The following is an 18,209-nucleotide window of genomic DNA, read 5'->3' as shown; positions in this document are numbered from 1 at the left end:
TTTTGGGGGAGTAAATCAGCCTCTTAACGCGTCTATGACGCGTGCAGAGGCGTTATCGCGACCTCTGTTCCCACCCATTACCATGCGTGGGATCCAAAAATCTGAGAACTGTCCAAAATGCTCAAAATGGACCAGAACTGCTGGCAAGTTACTAACTGGTTCCCTCTTAATTAAAATGAGATCATCAGAAAACAAAGCTTGGCGTAAGGCCTTTCTGCCGACTGCTATCCCCTCAAACTCAGGAGTGTTTACCAATGCACGCACCAGTGGCTCCGCCGCCAAATTGAACAGTAAAGATAGCAAGGGACACCCCTGCCGCGTGCCCTTCTGTAATTGAAATCTCATGGAAAGAAAGCTGGAGGTACTAACCGTAGAGCAAGGGTTGCTAGATAATTACAAAATGAACCCCAAAATACCATGCACTTCAACATGTTATCAAACACATTCTCAGCATTGATGGTAACCTTGGCAGATGCCAGAGCCTCAGGTACTGGACGGGCTGTTACATCCAAAGTTGATTTGGCCCTCCACACATTGGTCACCACAGAGTGTCCAATAGTGAAGCCCACCAGTAGAGGGGAAATCAACGACGACATAAATACAGCCAATCGATTCCATAAGATCTTTTAGAGAATATTGACGTCCACATTCATTAACAATATTGGACGATCTGAGGATGTATAGTCTGGGTCCTTCTCCTCCGTGAGAAGCAGTTTGATATGTGCTGTATTCATATGTATAGGCAATTTAGAATATAGCCTGGATAACTATGGGCAACCTGTTCATGCAAGACCTTATAGAATTCCCCAGTGTAACTGTCTGGACCCAGGGCCTTGCAGCTGGAAATGTACCTTGCTGATATTGGTGCATTAAGGGACTGCAACTGCTCAGACGATAGCCTTGGTAATTCCAAGTTGCCCAAGAAAGCCTGGCCCAGAGTGCTGTCTACAGGGGTGTCAGAATACATGGGATTCAAAGTAATTCCCCATCAGATCATTGGTCCACTGTATCATATGGTCTTTTTATCATTAAAAAAAACATCTGATAACGGAACCACTTCGTCATATTCACATTTGCCCGACTACCCCTAAATCTACACAATTATGGCTCAATCTTCCTTCCTTTTCACACAAATCCTGAAATCCTCCTTAGCTTTACCTCAGGCTTCCCTAGTACTCGCCGAAGGCTTCTCCAAAAACTCGAGTATGCCTGCCACACATTAACAGCCTTCCTAAATTGCTCCCTGATAGTCCTCTTGAGGGCCCACACACGATCCCTTATATCTGTTGCATGACTTCCATTCTCACAAATCCTCATCCTTTGTCAGGCAAGTTTTAAATCTCCACAAAATGTCACTACCTTTTGGGTGGCTTCCATTAATCAAAAAGGACCGATGCATGGTCAGATATGACCATGTCTTCTATCTGTATTTGACCGACCTTTGGCATTAGTGGGGAAGTCAGAAAAAAATAATCAATGCTTGACCAAGTGTCATGTGGGAGGGAATAGTACTTAATTCCCTATATTGCAGGTGCATCATGCGCCAAGCTTCGAAGGCCAGGGACAGGGCCAGGGCCAATTCCCTCAAAAGCACGTCTATTATCCTCCCCTCTCACTCCTATCTTCAAGTTAAAATCTCACCCCAAAATCTTCATGGGCTTCTATCTGCCAGAAACCTAGCTCTTAACCCATCATATAAAGGCTGTTGATCTGTGTTAGAAACAATTGTCTCTGCAGCAAAGAAACCTAATATGTACTATTCTCCATTCTATCTTGTGTTATACGGATAGGATGCGATGGCAAGGCCCAATTGATTAAAATAATAACCCCGCCTTACGTTCTACAGCTGGTGAACCATACACTTTCCCCAATCTAAAGGTTCCATATTCTGGGTGAATCAGATTCAATCAGGAAAATTTCCTGTAGTGTAGCTACATCTACCTGCAACCTATTTAGGTGATGCAGCATTTGGGGAGAGCAAAACCACTTAACATTCCAGGTAATTACCTTCATTTGCACCATCTATAAAAGTGGACCCCTAGAATCCCTAAGACACTAATGAGCAAATGAAGGAAATCTACATGACCCTATAGCAAGCCCCACCCCTTATTACAATGTAACTAACCATTACAATCTAAATATCCTCCACTCTATCCCTCAGAATACAAAGTGTCCCCAACTCCAATATTGAATACCTACTCTTATCTTGACTCCCTTTTAATGGCACTCCACCGGTACAGAAAGGAATCATGACACACCCTTCTAAACTAACTACTCTTCCTCACAGCAATGAAATAGCAAGAGATACAAAAAACATTTTTCACCCATCCCATGATTTAGTCAACCCCACTGAGATCACATAAGGGTCATTACTCTGTCCATAGTCCCAGCAAACATTTTCTTACAGTAGAACAGCAGAGGGGTATACAAATAGTGGAAGATCATCTTCATCAAAATAGTTCAAATATTTCTCTATTACCTGCCTGGGTCCGGGCTGCGTTTCACCAGAGCTCGCTTGCACTGGGAGTAGGACCCATTTGGTGCACTTGCTCCACCAACTGCCTCTTAGAAACACCCAGAGCCTGATGCAGTTCCTCCTCATTTATTTCCCTAAGGCGGCTGTTAAGAATGTCTTTGTGCAGGCCGACTTATCTCAAATTGGTCCTACGAGAGCAATTTTGTTTGTCCTCTTTTCGGTCTAGCAAAGAAGCAATGAAGGATTGTAGCTCTTGATATTGTGTTTGGAGCATAGCAAACCTCTTGAAAGACTCTCTGAACACTGTAAGAGAGCTCTGAAGTGTTTCAGTCAGAGTAGTCACTTGGTATTGGACCATATAACGTGCCACCTCCCTGGCAAGGAGCTGATAATCCGGAGCAGTCATCTCGGGTCACCCCCCAGGATGGTGGATCTTTATGCTGGTGAGCAGTGTGCCGTCAGCGACTGATTCTTCTCCGGCACCTCTGTGCCTGTGCTGGACATACTGCATGGAGATTGTGGAGGGTTGCTGGCTATATGTGTGCCAGGCTCATCATCCATTGGCACCATGACAGTGTGTCTGAACCTTCTGCCCCCTTCTGCAGCAGATAGCGTTCCATGCACAGTAGAGCCAGTATATCAGGCCCCTCTCCTCACTTTCTCCCAGCCAGGTGAGGTCTCCAATGGCAAGCTGGGAGCTGTCAACGACGTGGGCATGCACAAGCCCCTCAGTATGCCACCATCCCCATTATTAAAATTGTAAACATCATTGCATTTATGGTATTTAATCTGGGTTTAATGAATAGAAATTTATACTATGTACTGAGAATAAAGTACTATGTGAAAGGGAAGTTTAATCACATAATTTTTTTGCAGTCCAATTAAATACTACAATCATTGTGCAAGTCTTGTGCGACTGTGGTCCAACATTTGTCATGCACTGACATGCAGATGTTCAAAATCATTTACATTCTTGCTTACCAAACAGCAGACATCTGTGCAGAGAAGCTAGTAGGAAAATACTAATTTAAATTTAGAAGAAATAGACCACTCCTCTTCATTGTAATAAGTGACTTACCACTTTAAAACATCCCAAATGACTGCTCTAATTTGGTGCTAATTTCCTGCTAAATGAATGTAGGGAAACGGAACCTCTCTGATTATTTATTCATCATCTGGGTTGAACTAGTGATAAAAGGTTGAGAAATATGTTTGCAAAAGGAACACTTAAAACACATTGTGCCATCAGCAAGTATAATGTATGCACAGGCCAATAAATGGCAGATGTTTTTCTTTAAATGTGCTCTACACTGAAAACACATGGACTAAGGAAAGTACTCAAAGGCATACGCTGGAATGTTTTAAAAGCACGTCTACTGAGCAGTGTGGTTTATCAAGCCAAATAAAAGGTCCAAACAGTCCAATGATGCTCCTCCAAGTGTGATACCTCCTGTTGAGCAAACGGATGTACAACAGACATGTTGGCGAGCTGATGTTCTAAAATCACACAGCTTTTATTTTTGGTTTGGATGTGATGTGAAGCTTGTCATTTCAGTGCGTGGTTACTGATTGTTTAATTCCCAAACAATATTGTGATGTAAAATGTCAGCTTTTAACCCCTAACCGACAAACATAACAAATTGCACTTTGTGGTGACAGTATGTAACGTTCCTTGCAGTGTACTGGAAAGCAGGGAAAAAATTCCAAATGCAGCACAGCATTTACTTGTGGGAGTTTTCTACGGCTTTCACTGTGCAACCCAAATAACATGTCTTCTTTATTTTTTAGGAATTTATATAAATTTGAATATGTTTTAATACATTTAAAAAAATTCAAACCTTCTGTACAAAAATAAGCCTGCATTTCGACATCTTCTGGTGCTAATAACTTTTTCATACTTTAGTGTATGGAGATATGACATGTAATTTTTTTGTAGGATGAGATTAAGTTTTCTACCATTTTGAGGACTGTAGGGCCTTTTTTTCAAATGTGGCAAATTGTGAAAAAGTGACGTTTTGGACATTTGGGCGCGGTTTTCTGTTGTTAAATGCCGAAAATAACTATTATATTTTGATAGATTAGACATTTTGGGATGCAGCGATACCTTACATGTTTATGATTTTTACTGCTGATTTGTTTTGAAATCAGTTTTAGAGGAAGGGGGGTTGATTAGAATTTTTAGTTTTTTCAAATTTATTTATTTTTATTTTATTTTTCAGACTCTCTAGAATACTTTAACCCTAGGTTGTCTGATTGATGCTACCATATACTGCCATACTACAGTATACGAGTATATGGGGATTTTACTTCTCATTCATTACAATGTGCCACTGGGACATTGTAACAAATGGCCAAAATCATACATTTGTCCTGAAGACAGATTGTCGCTCCCTGATGACATCACAAGGAGTAGCAGTCTAAGCCAATATAGCGGCTCCAATGGGCCAAAGGCTTGTTACCGCCACCAGCACCGATCAGGGATTTTACCAATGGGTGTTTGCTTCATCTTTAAGGCCTGTGACCCTATCCATATACTTGCAGCCGACATGTAAAGTCACACGTCGGTAAGGGTTAAATCAATTTATTCTATGTAATATATGATCACTTAACGAGAACCTGTCAACAGCACCCCCCCCCCCAAACCGCACACCGTACCTCTTCGGTGCTTTTATAAATGTTCCAATGATGCCTCTATCCATTAGATAAGAGCCACCATTCTTGTAAAAAAGACTTTTATCAAAACAAAGCCACTGCCTTTCTCACTTCCTCCTCATCCCTCAGGACATCTCTTCTGCAGGATAAGCAGTGTCAGAATCAGGGAGGGGGCAGGGAAGCTTGACTGTAATACTGCAGCTCCCCACCTCCATCGCTGGAACACAGGACAGAAGAATTATGGCTCTAATCCCATGTATATAGACATCTGAAAGCTACTGTGGTACTGTGTGGTTTATGGTGGGTGTAACTGACGACTGCCATATGGTACACATACTATTTTCTATACACATACTATTTGGCCAATATGGTATTACACTGTGGTAATGCAAATAAATAGCCATCTATATATTTTAAAGATAGCTTATGTCATCCAAAATGGCAGGAACTGTAATGCAGAAGCTCTATTTTCTAGTCTATAAAAGAAGATCTTCAGGGGCGACCCGCTAATTCCCTAATAGGGCACATGAAAAGATTTTATCTTGCAACAACCCCCTTAACAGAATTTAAATGTGTTATATATTAAAATATTGTCAACAATGTTCCGGAAATAATAATGTGATAGATTTGCACCATTCACAGTCTACTTGTGACTGCTGAGCAAAGCCCAATATGTCACAATGAATAAGTCCCAGAAACAAATTGTGAATGCGCAGACTAGAAGTGAAAGCATGAAAACTGGAGAGCAGGAGCACTGTTCAAAAACCTGCACATTTAGAACTGAAGTAAGCAATATTACCATGGATAAGGCAAGATTAGATGCACTCTTAGGAGCACACAACAAGAACTCAATCAAGCTGGAACAAAAGACCAAGCAAACATCTTTATGTGGAATTCTAGAGGAAAAGTGAAGTTAACAAGGAGAAGAATGAATGCAGAACACAAACTTACATAAACCAAGCCACCAGCAACATCTGCATGTGCTCCACAGATGCACAGGATTGGAAGCATTTGAATTCAACTTCTTGTCAAAATGCATTCAGGTCAAAAAATTAAGGATGTGTGTGCTCAGGATGAAATGCTGATACCATTCATGAATACATTGTTTAAAAAAGGAAGAGCTGCTCTAATTTTGTAGATTACATTATAACACTTAATACAATCTAAGTACAGTATAAGACTTTCTGTTATCTACCTGATATGGTACAATGCTTCCATGTGCTGTTCCCCAACGTTTTGCTTCAATCCCTCCATTAAGGTAGTTCGCAGCTATGTGAGTCAAGCAAGCAACCTGCAACACAATGAAAGAAATACCTATAAGAGCCTGGAGCTAACAAATTAACAGTGTCAATATGTGAGACTTTTATTTTCTGGGAGTAGGATAAGGAAAATATACTTTAGACCGTAGGGTAAACCCTTCATAACTGGTGACGATTCAGAGTAGGAATCATTGACCACAACTCTCTGGATACGATCCTTCAGCCAGTTTTTCAATCCAATTGCAAATGATTCCTGCCAAACCAGTAGACCAGTGGTGGCGAACCTATGGCACGGGTGCAAGAGGTCACACTCAGAGCCCTTTCTGTGGGCACTCAGGCCATTGACCCCAAGACAGAGCTCACCAAACAGAACCAAATCCACCGAATCTTCTTGCAGTCCCAGGCAATTTAAGAGATGCTACAATCAGCGCTATTTTAAAGTGACACTTCATTGGCTGTTTGGAACTGTGGGAAGAGTGTAAACGTGCTGATAGAGCTGCATTGTCTTTGTAGGTCATCATACTGGACCCTTCATTCTTACTGTACAGAGAGACCTTGGTGTGAATCTACAATGATAGTCTGAATGTGCCCTCCTTCTTTCAACTGTATTAGTGGCCTCAAGGGGCCGATACCATTGATAGATGTTGAAGCAATAAGTTACTGCTTAAAATGCAATGTTGGCACTTTGCGTTAAATAATTGGATTTTGGTTATAGTTTGGGCACTCGGTCTCTAAAAGCTTCGCCATCACTGCACTAGATCTTATTTTACCAATCAGGCGACTATGTGGGGCAGTGTCAAATGCCTTTGCAACGTCCAAGGACACAATATCCACAGCATCTCCTCCATCCAGCCATTTGCTCACCTCTTCATAGTAGCAGATCAGGCTAGTCTTCTATTCTTAGTTAACCCATGCTTGCTGTCACTTATTATACTATTTGATGTCACATACTCCAGTATATAGTCTTTTACTAACCCTTCCAATATTTTCCCCACAATGGAAGTTAAGCTACTATTCTACGAGGTGACTCATTTTTTCACCCTCACACTGGACAACCCTTTAAAGTAAAAGGTTATTATTCATGAAATGTTTGCAATGTAATCTAATGAAATATCCTTGCACATTCCTCTATATTGGAGAAACAATACAGCCCGTAAAAACAAGGATAAATAAACACAAATCCACTATCAGATGCAATAACCGTTTATGCTCAGTTAAGATTTCAAGTCATTGAGCATATCGAGGTACGAAGGAGAGGCAGTAACATCAAAACCCTTCTTCATCGACAGGAAGCCTATTGGATTCACACTCTCAGCACATTAGAACCGAGAGGGTTAAATCGAGACTATGATCTCAGAGACATTTCATAAAATATCTTTTCACCCGATGATGTTCACTTTGGAGTTCATATATGCCAGAGACACTTAATGATATTATGACTCTTAATTTTGTTTTATTTTTCAAAAATCAAAAATGAAGAAAACACCTGAGAACACTACATCAAACCATCATTCCAGTAGGATGTGATGTTAGTGGGCCGGGTTAATATGTTACTTTGTATTTAGTTGTGTCGGTTTGCAATTGTATATTGTAGTTGAGAAAGGCTCGTGACATGAGCCGAAATGCATCATATTTGCGATTATGCTGTATGATGCACAATAAACCTTTATGCTGATGAAGAACATGAGTGCCGGGATTTCTACTTCTATATCACATACCGAGAGTTATAAATATTTCCTGTTTATTTTTCTAATAATATAGCCATGTGAGCCATTTTGTGGATGAATTGTAGTTATTATGCACAAATTTAGAGTATGTTTGAACAGTGTCTACCAACAGTTTTGACTATGCAATGCTGTAGACAGTGTTAGGCAGAAGTCCTGGAAATATATGCTAGCATTTTTTCCAATTTTCATTGGACATATTTTTACAGAACATACAAACCAGAATCTCCCCCATGCCCTGTCCATGCAATAATCATGTGTTGTGCAGCAACCAATAGATAGCCGTACAATAAATGTTCATATATTACATAAATATACATCTTACACAAATTTCCACTCCATTTAGAGAACCCTTCAGCAGTTAGCGGTTGTTCAGCAACCCCCCTGGCGCCCCAAATCTTCTCAAACTTTGTCAAAGCATTAATTTCAAGAAATATCCCTTTCTCCATCTTAATAAGAACTCCCATTTTCCCCTTTAACTCCTGGGTGGGTTCAGGGTCAGGGCTTACTAGATTGATATAAGGCTCTCTCAAGAGCTGGTAGCTAATATCTCCTCTAGGTAACCCAGGAGACATTGCAGTGGACTAGTGGGTACTGCATTAAATAGAAATTAATTACGTGGATATATAGTAGCGAAATCAGGCACTTATTGTCTCCTACCTTAGCTCTAAGAACATTAACTGGAAATGTCCACCCTGTGAACACCATATTTGCCGCTGACGGAAGAACTCTGGGAGCCTCGGGTTCCACCATGTTGGTGTAAAAGGAGTACATTAACCTCCATTAATGGTTTAGCCTTATCCCACACTTTCCATATGAGAGACAAAGTAGAATTTCTATGATTATTGTGAACTAGAAAACCAGCCTTTACTGCTGAAAAAAGGGGTTTATGCTTCATCACCGAATTCAATACTTTTCCCACTGGGCCCCACCCCATCCTCCCCCATCCATTGAAATGCTGGAGCTGAGAGGCCAGGTACCAAAGATAAAAATATCTTAGTGGGAACCAAATTGGGGTATTATGAATCATATACATAAGTTGTGGCATCAAAATAATTTTTGTTAACTTAGTGCTACCAATAACGGACAATGGTAATTTGCATTCAAAGAAATAAAATTTGTAACTCCAGTTCAGACCTGAATCCCTAGATATTTAAAGGATTGAACCACCTGCAAAGGAGTATTAGCTACTGCTGAGGTCTCTGGTAGAGGGTCAATCGGGAGAAGAACGGATTTACTCCAGTGAATTCGGAGCCCTGAGTAGTCACTGAAACGACTGATGACCAACATGGAAGGATAATTGGGTAGATCCAGCACTCATAGCAAGTGAGTTAAAACTTCATATTCTTTATTTAATTCCATGAAAACAAAAAAGCAAAGAAAAACATGGGGTGCAACATACGTGCTAGATGCTTATAGTGCTCTCTGTTAAAAAGTACATGGTAGCAGATCTACGCGTTTTGGACATAACCTGGCATTTTGTCCTTATTCATGGTCAGACCATGGAATTAAATAAACAATATGAAGTTTTAACTCACTTGCTACAAGTGCTGGATATACCCAATTATCCTATTATTCTACACCTGGAGAGGCACAGGCTTTGTTTCTATCAAGACCCGGGCACCGTTCACATTGGTCTGTGGATACCGAACATAGGACTATTACCTAGAAAATTTCTGCTGGAAAGGTGGCTGAAGGCTTCTATATTTTTTACACCTACCTTTTGATGACCAATATGGTCTGCAGAAAAGAGTGTTCTGTGTCCTCTAAAAAAAGTAGAAGGTGGTTAGAATAAAGAGCTATTTTCTCGTTATGCTTAAGACCTACAATTGAGGGATCACCCCCAATCAACTGAGCTAATGGCTCCACCACAAGGGCAAATAACAGGAGCAACAACAGGCACCCCTGTCTGGTCCCCCTGTGTTAGTCAAAGGGCGAAGAGAATATGCCATTGGATCGGATTCTGGCTTTTGGGTTAGTATAAGGAATCTTGACCCTCTTCCTAAATTTGGGTCCCAGGACTACCTTCTCCAAAACTACCCAGAGCTACTCCCACTCTATTCCCAAAGGTATTGAATGCCTTCGCTGTGTCGAGTGAGAGCACCGCCCTGCTAAGTTATCAGGTTTAAAAACAGCCTGTGCAAATTTATCGCTGTAGACCTTGGCAACATAAAGCCTGACTGATCCTCATGGATCATTTGGGCGATAACTCAGATCAGCCATCTCGCTAAAATGTTTGCCAGGACTTTACCATCCACTTGAATTAAGGATATGGGTCTTTCCATAATTCCGCCAATTATGCATTTTCCCCAGATTTGAGTATGACCACTATCACTTCTTCTTGCTCAAATGCATTCCAATAAACCTCTAAGAGCTTTGGCAGCAGAAACTTCCTTAGAGAATTCCATCAGATAGCCATCCAGGTTAGGGGCCTTATTGTTTTGAAAGGTATTGAGCATCTCTTCAATCTCCTCCAGAGTCAGAGGGGAGTCCAATGACTCTTTCTGCTCCTCTGTTAATGAATGGAGAGTTGTGGTACTGAAGTAGGCTTTCATTTCTTGGCTAGATTTGTATAACCTTGGAGAGTAAACATCTCTATAGAATCAATGAAATTCAGCCATAATTGCTACCCACTCTATCAATAACATGCCTTCCTGGGACCTTAAGCAGGGAATATGTGAGATACCGCTCTGCGCTTTGACCACAGAAGCCAGTAAGTGTACCGCTTCAATAAAATATTGTTGCTTATTGAAAAAAAAATGTTTGTTTGCTGCTTGTCAAATTAGATGTTATGACAGGAGCCTCTGTGACTCTAACCACTTAATTTTAGCGGTCTCTGTAGAGGAGATAACAAAACCAGCCTCCGCTGCATCTACCTGCTGTGTCAGGGCAACAGTAAGAGCAGTGCTTCGTTTCTTAACGCTACTGATATGTTTAATAAACTAGTACAAAATTGATTAGTCCTCCGCCTCTACGTTCATCCACTCCACATTTAGGAAAAAAGGTGCAGTACCTAGATTTTTGGTACTCACGGGGATTCACCAAAAATCTCTGGTTGGAAAGGTACTGCACCTTTTTTCCTAAATGTGGAGTGGATGAACGTAGAGGCGGAGGATTAATCAATTTTGTACTAACATTTACTGGTTATTTTTTTGGATCTTTTTAACCTGTATCCTCCTTGCGCCGTTTTTTTCCATTCTTTTTTGCGAGTAAGGGTAAACTGAATATCGTTCTTCTATATGTTTAATAAACTACAACTCAATTGCGATTTTGCAGTATCCCACAGATTAGCCATAGAGACAGAATTCTATCATATCAGCCTGAATCTCAGGGGTATTAGTCAATACTGGCAACCCATATGCATTTAGCTTCCACACATCCGGACGCCTACGCCTCAGATCTCCCAGTGCTAGTCCTACCCGTATCAGGGCATGACCAGAAAGGGACCATGTTATACATTATACCATGGGTGACCAGTTGCAGAAATTTATCATTTCCAAAAGCTAAATCTATACATGATAAATGATACATGTTTTAAAACAGGAATATCTCCTTTCGTCCATCATTATAACCCGCCACAAATCCACCAGACCCATTTGTGAAAGCAGACTTGCAAGAGCTGTGGGGGAACTGTGAGATGGAGCAACATCGCCATGGTATTTGCCAAGATGAGAATATAGCCAACAACTGAAATTGTCAATCATAAGAACTGAATTGTCAATTTGAATTCTCTGCTATTTTGTAGATCTCTTCATGCTGTTATTCAATATAAAAAAAGCTTCATTGTTTACTTTCATGTCCCTGATGTCACACATGGTGCATGGCTTGGTAGAATCACAGAGAATAATCTCTCTGTGTTATAATGACAACGGGCAGATTTTTATCCACTGGCATAACAGCTAGCAGTGATTTAAAAGTGTTATAATTTGACATGGAAAGAACTGAACTACTTTTTGTAATATAAAGGCATTTATTTACCGGTAACTTTCCTGTTTAGAATAGTGCTATAATGCTTCCTGGTGTAGGCTATAGTTAATGCACCAGGCAGGGGTATCCCTGCTCCTCCATGCCCTCTTGGTGCAGAGGTGGCTTAGTAGGAAAAAAAAGAAAACTGGTGTACAAGCTGGGATAAATACCGCCCATTTATTGAACATATATTGTAATCGGTTTTTTTCCAAATGCAATTACCGTATATACTCGAGTATAAGCCAAGTTTATCAGCACAATTTTTGTGCTGAAAATTCCCCACTCGGCTTATACACGTGTATATAAAAAACATAAACTCAATATTCACGATTCCAAAGGCCCGGGCTGCTCCGTTTCGATCTTCATGTCCGCGGCGGGCCCGCGGCAGCTCCGTCTGCAGCGCCTCTTCTCTTCTCAGCGCGACGTCACAGTTGCTGACGTCACAGTTGTGTGCCGGCCGGGCCGTGCGTACGGAGACATCCAGGTCCTAGCGCCGGCCAGAAGGAGAAGAGGCGCTGAAGACGGAGCTGCCGCAGACATGAAGATGGAAGCTGAGCTGCCCGGGCCGTTGGAATGGTGAGTACTGAGTTTATTATTTTTAAGGGCTGGCAGGGCTGTATACAACAGGTGGCTGGCAGGCTGTATACAACGGGGGTCTGGCAGGCTGTATACAACGGGGGCTGGCAGGCTGTATACAATGGGTGGCTGGCAGGCTGTATACAATGGGTGGCTGGCAGGCTGTATACAACGGGTGGTTGGCAGGCTGTATACAACATGGGGCTGGCAGGCTGTATACAACATGGGGCTGGCAGGCTGTATACAACATGGGGCTGGCAGGCTGCATACAACATGGGGCTGGCAGGCTGTATAAAACATGGGGCTGGCAGGCTGTATACAACATGGGGCTGGCAGGCTGCATACAACATGGGGCTGGCAGGCTGCATACAACATGGGGCTGGCAGGCTGTATTCTTCTGGGGGCAGGCTGGCTGTATACAATGGGGGGCAGGCTGGCTGTATACCAGGGGGGGCAGGCTGGCTGTATACCAGGGGGGGCTGGCAGGCTGTATACAACTGGGGGATGGCAGGCTGTATACAATGGGGGGCTGACAGGCTGTATACAACGGGGGGCTGGCAGGCTATATACTGGGGAGGCTGTGACCAATGCATTTCCCACCCTCGGCTTATACTCAAGTCAATAGGTTTTTCCAGTTTTTTGTGTTAAAATTAGGGGTCTCGGCTTATACTCAGGTCGGCTTATACTCGAGTATATACGGTAATTGCAGAAAATCTGCAGCAAATCCTCCACATTTGTAGGGAGCCTAACCTGTCAAAGATTATGCACAGATTTGCATGTATAAAATGTACCATTTCAATCTATGATTTAAAAAACATTTTATGTCCACGCTGGCACTTTTTCTTTAACCCCTTAAGGACATAACCATTTTGTAGCTTAAGGCTCAGGCCCATTTTTTGTATTCTGACATGTGTTGCTTTATATGGTTATAACTTTTGAACACTTCTCATATGTTTCGCGTTTATTTACAAAAAAAAGAAAAAAGAATTATGAATGTTTTGAAAAATAAGCAATTTTCAAAATCATCGCGTTTTCAGTCAGATCTATTTACCACCTAAATAAGTTGCTGAATAACATTTCCCATATGTCTACTTTACTGGGATATATACATATATGGTTCTTTGCTTTAGACTTGCAGAACCCTTCATACATAAACCGCGTACAGCTGGCCCCAGAATACATGTATACATCCAGCTGATGAATTCTGCGATATGTAATTTTTGTCAATGCAGATTTCAATTCCGATATTTGTAATTTTGGCCAGTTGTACACATCTGGGGTCTACCTTGAGTTCTAAGCCTACATTAGGGGAAAATAATCTATAGGGCTTTTGTACTAACTAAGCCTAACTTTTAAGAGTATTTTAATAAAAATGTATATGTTTTAACCCCTAGGCGCACCAGGACGTTATAGTACGTCCCCGGGGCTAGATGCTTAGCGCACGTTCTATAACGTCCTGCTTCTGGCACCGGCTCACGAACGGAGCCGGTACCAGAAGCAGCGGCTGTCAGCTGTCTAGTACAGCTGACAGCCTGCGCTAACACCCGCGATCGGACCGCGGCGTGTAAGGGTGTAAGCGCTGTGGATCGGATCCCCCGTGCCGCTTACCGGGGGATCCGATCCTCTGCCGGGCAGCTCCGAGGACTGGCATGTGCCCCGGAGCTGCCCGGTCTCCATGGCAGCCAGACCCCTTCCGGGTCTGGCTGTAAACTGTCTGAGCATGCGCAAGCTTGCTCAGACAGTTTACACTGCTCTACAATAAAATAGTATTGTAGAGCAGTGTATTGAACTTAAACCAGTGATCAGAGCATCACTGGTTTAAGTTCAAGTATGTATAAGTAAAAATATGCAAAAACAGTTAACACTACACATTATAATAAATAAAAAATTAATACATAAAAATATAAGCCCCTAAAATGTCACTTTCCCATAAAAAAACTTAATAAAGTATAAAAAACATAAAAACACAAAAAAACCCTGCATACTTGGTATTGCCGCGTCCGTAACAATCTGCATAATAAAACAGAATTGTTACTGGACCCGCACGGTAAACGCCGGAGGAAAAAAACGCAAAAAACGTTCCGAAAAAAGATAATTTTTAATTAATACCCTATAAAAAATGCTCTAAAAAGTGATTTAAAAAATGTTATGCACTCCAAAATAAGCCCACTAAAAAGAACAACTGTTCTCGCAAAAAATAAGCCCCTAACAAGATTTATCTGCCAAAAAATAAAAAAGTTATGCATATAAAAAGATGGTGATGCTAAAATGAATAAGATTTTCTCCAAATTAGTTTTTATTCAGTACAATTGAATAAAATACACAAAACCCCCACATATTTGGTATCCCTGCGTCCGTAACAATCTGTATAATAAAACAGAATCGTTATTAGATCCGCAAAGTGAACCCTGTAAAAAACAACCTAAAAAAACTCTCTCTGATAAAGATGATTTTTTATTAATGCCCTTTAAAAATGCTCTAAAAAAGTGATTTTAAAAAGTTACGCAATCTAAAATAAGACCACTAAAAAGAGCTATCATTCTTGCAAAAAATAAGCCCTTAAACAGATTTTTGAGGTGAAAAATAAAAAAGTTATGCATATGTAAGTCGGTGATGCTAAAATTAACAACAATTTTGCCAAATTACTTTTTATTCAGTAAAAATGGGAAAAAATAAAAAAATATATATAAATGAAGTATTTTCATAAACGTGGCGACCCAAAGAATAAAAATAATATACTATTTTCATGGTATGGTTAACGGCCAAAAAAAAAAAACACATAAAAATTTTCCTAAAAATTGATGATTTTCATTTCCTCCACCAACAAAGAGTTAATTAAATCTCACCAATTAGCTATAGATGCCCCAAAATTATGTATTAGAAAAGTGCATCTCATGTGGCAAAAGAAATAAGCCCCTATAGGTCCTCATTAAAAAAAAGAAAAAAATTATAGCCTGTACAATGTGACAGCAAATCTGCTCCGGATGGCGCCTCCTTCCCTTCTATGCCCAGCCGTGCGCCCATACAGCAGGTTACCACCACATGTAGGGTATCGGTGTACTCGGGAGAAATTGCGTATCAAACTTTGTGGAGCCTTTTTTCATTTTATCCATTACAAATGTTTAATTTTCCACCCAAAATGAGTGTATTGTGAAAAAATATTACAATTTGCAGACTCCACCTCCATTTTGTTTTAACCCCTATAAAACACGTAAAGGGTTAACAAACTTCTTAAAAGTGGTTTTTCATACGTTGAGGGGTGTAGTTTCCACAATGGGGTAATTTACGAGTCTCGCTATTATTTAGGCCTCTCAGTGTCAATTAGAAACTGTGCAGGTCCATCTAAATACAGGTTTTGGCGATTTTACAAAAAATGTGAAAAATGGCTCCCAAATTCTGAGCTTCATAACATTCTAGTAAAATATGTGGAATCTGAAAAAACCATGCCAACATAAAGCAGACATTTGGGAAATGTAAGTTATGAATTTATTTGGGTGCTATGACTTTCTGAATCAAAAGTAGAGAATTTAGAACGTTGAAAATAAAGAATTTTTCAAAATTTTTGCCAAATTTTGTTTTTTTTCATAACTAAACGCAAAAGATTTCATCCAAATTTTTAAACTAATTTGAAGTACAATGTGTCACGAGAAAACAATCTCAAAATCCCCTGGATATCTCACAGCGTTCCAAAGCTATAACCACTTATAGTGACACAGGCCAGATTTGAAAAATGGGGCCGCGTCCTTTAGGCCAAAAGATGCTGTGTCCCGTAGGGGTTAAATTATCCTCGATACAGGCAATTTTTGTTTATTGAGTTTTTCAATATTTGTTTAGGGACATAAACCAAATTTTGGAATCTTGATTTCCTGCTGCTTAATTTTCTTGTTCATGATAATACTCTACAATACTGATGTATTGGCAGGTATCAGCTGTGTCAGCCTATGACACTGTGCCTTTAAGATGATCAGATACCTGGGCTGCCATAGAGCGATCGGCACCGCTGAAGACGACGAAAGGGGTGATTGTGGGGCAGAGACCCCAGGCAATCAACTTAAATGCTGAGGTCATGCTGAAGATTGGGGGAGGAGAACAAGGCAGAGACTAAAGGGGACAGGTCAGAGAGGGGGGGGGGGGCTTATGCTGGTGGCGAAGTTGGCTGTGAATGGTGGAGTAAAATATAAATCAAATTAAAATAAATAACTGTGGAAAATTAAAGTGTATGCTCACAAATGCAAAAATGGGTGAGCTTGAGACATTCGTATTAGAGGAGCAGTTAGATGTAGTTGGTGTAGTGGAGACATGGCTAGATGCATCACATGATTGGGGTGTTAATATTCAAGGTTATACACACTTTCAGAAATACAGGGAAAATAGGAGAGGAGGTAGTGTATGTTTGTTTGTTAGAAGAGACTTAAAAATGATTGTGAATGAGGCAGTGGTCAATGAGTGTGAGGAGGCTGAAACTTTGTGGGTTGAGAGCTTTGAGAAAATAAATTTTGATGTAATAGAGGGTCACCTATAAAAAACAGATGGAGCGGGCTGCACAGGAGGGGGCAGTAGTGATAATGGGAGACTTTAAGTTTCCAAATATAAATTGGGGTCTGAGCTCTTCATCTGTGTAGGGGAGACATTTTATCAATTTTCTGCAGGATAATTTTTTTGGTACAACTTGCAGAAGGTCCCACAAAAGGTGATGCTGTGTTAGACCTTGTGATTTCAAACAATGCAGAAACTGTCCAAAATGTCACTGTCTGGGAAACCCTTGGGAACAGCAATCATAACAAAATTATTTTCCTCTGAACCTGTAAAATGCAAAAACATGTTGAAAAATCAAAAACATTGAATTTTAGGAATAGGCTAGGCTACAGAAATTCAGGGCTGCACTACAGGATATAGACAGGGATCAGATACTGTTACATGATTATACGAATGTAAAATGGGAGACATTCAAATCTATACTGGGTCATTAGACTTCTAAATTTATTCCAATAGGTTAGGTAACAAGTATAGATGGGCTAGAATACACCCCGTGTGGGTTACAGCAACAGTTAAAAAGGTAATTAACCCTTTACCGACATGTGACGTAGTATTACGTCACATGCCGGGTGTGGGTGCATGGAGAGGGCTCATGGGCTGAGCGCTCTCCATAGCCGGTAGGTCTTTGCTGCATATTGCAGCAAAGGCTTGCCAGCACCGATCACGGGTGTTTTCCCGCTGATCACTGCCGGCATATACTATGGGGCAGGGTCCGGCAGGCTATATAATGGAGAGTCTGTGACCAATGCATTTCCCACGCATACTCGAGTCAATAGGTTTTCCCAGGTTTTTGTGGTAAAATTATGGGCCTCGGCTTATACTTAGGTCGGCTCAGGCTCGGACTGGCCTGCCGGGATACCGGTCAAACCCCCGGTGGGCCCTTATCATGAGTCACCATCTCCTATCTGTGTCTGCTAGCAGGCACATTCAGCTGAGGCTGGAGGAGGGGGGCAGCAGGGGGGACTATGACATCCTGCAGGAGGGAGAGACAGGTTCTCTGCTCTTCCTACAGCTGCGCTG

General features: G+C 41.1%; 1 protein-coding gene across 3 annotated transcripts in view; it reads right to left on the bottom strand.

Annotated features, from left to right (window-relative positions):
• Positions 1-18,209, bottom strand: part of SUGCT (succinyl-CoA:glutarate-CoA transferase) — a 570,063-nt gene that overhangs the window by 465,594 nt on the left and 86,260 nt on the right. For all 3 annotated transcript variants that reach the window (XM_072153333.1, XM_072153331.1, XM_072153330.1), the window contains one exon: positions 6,324-6,419. In XM_072153333.1, the coding sequence (XP_072009434.1) occupies positions 6,324-6,419 (96 nt within the window). The remainder of the gene's footprint in view (positions 1-6,323; positions 6,420-18,209) is intronic.

This window comes from Engystomops pustulosus, chromosome 5, assembly GCF_040894005.1.
Source record: "Engystomops pustulosus chromosome 5, aEngPut4.maternal, whole genome shotgun sequence".
Taxonomy (NCBI): domain Eukaryota; kingdom Metazoa; phylum Chordata; class Amphibia; order Anura; family Leptodactylidae; genus Engystomops; species Engystomops pustulosus.
This window is presented reverse-complemented; position numbering and strand designations above follow the sequence as displayed.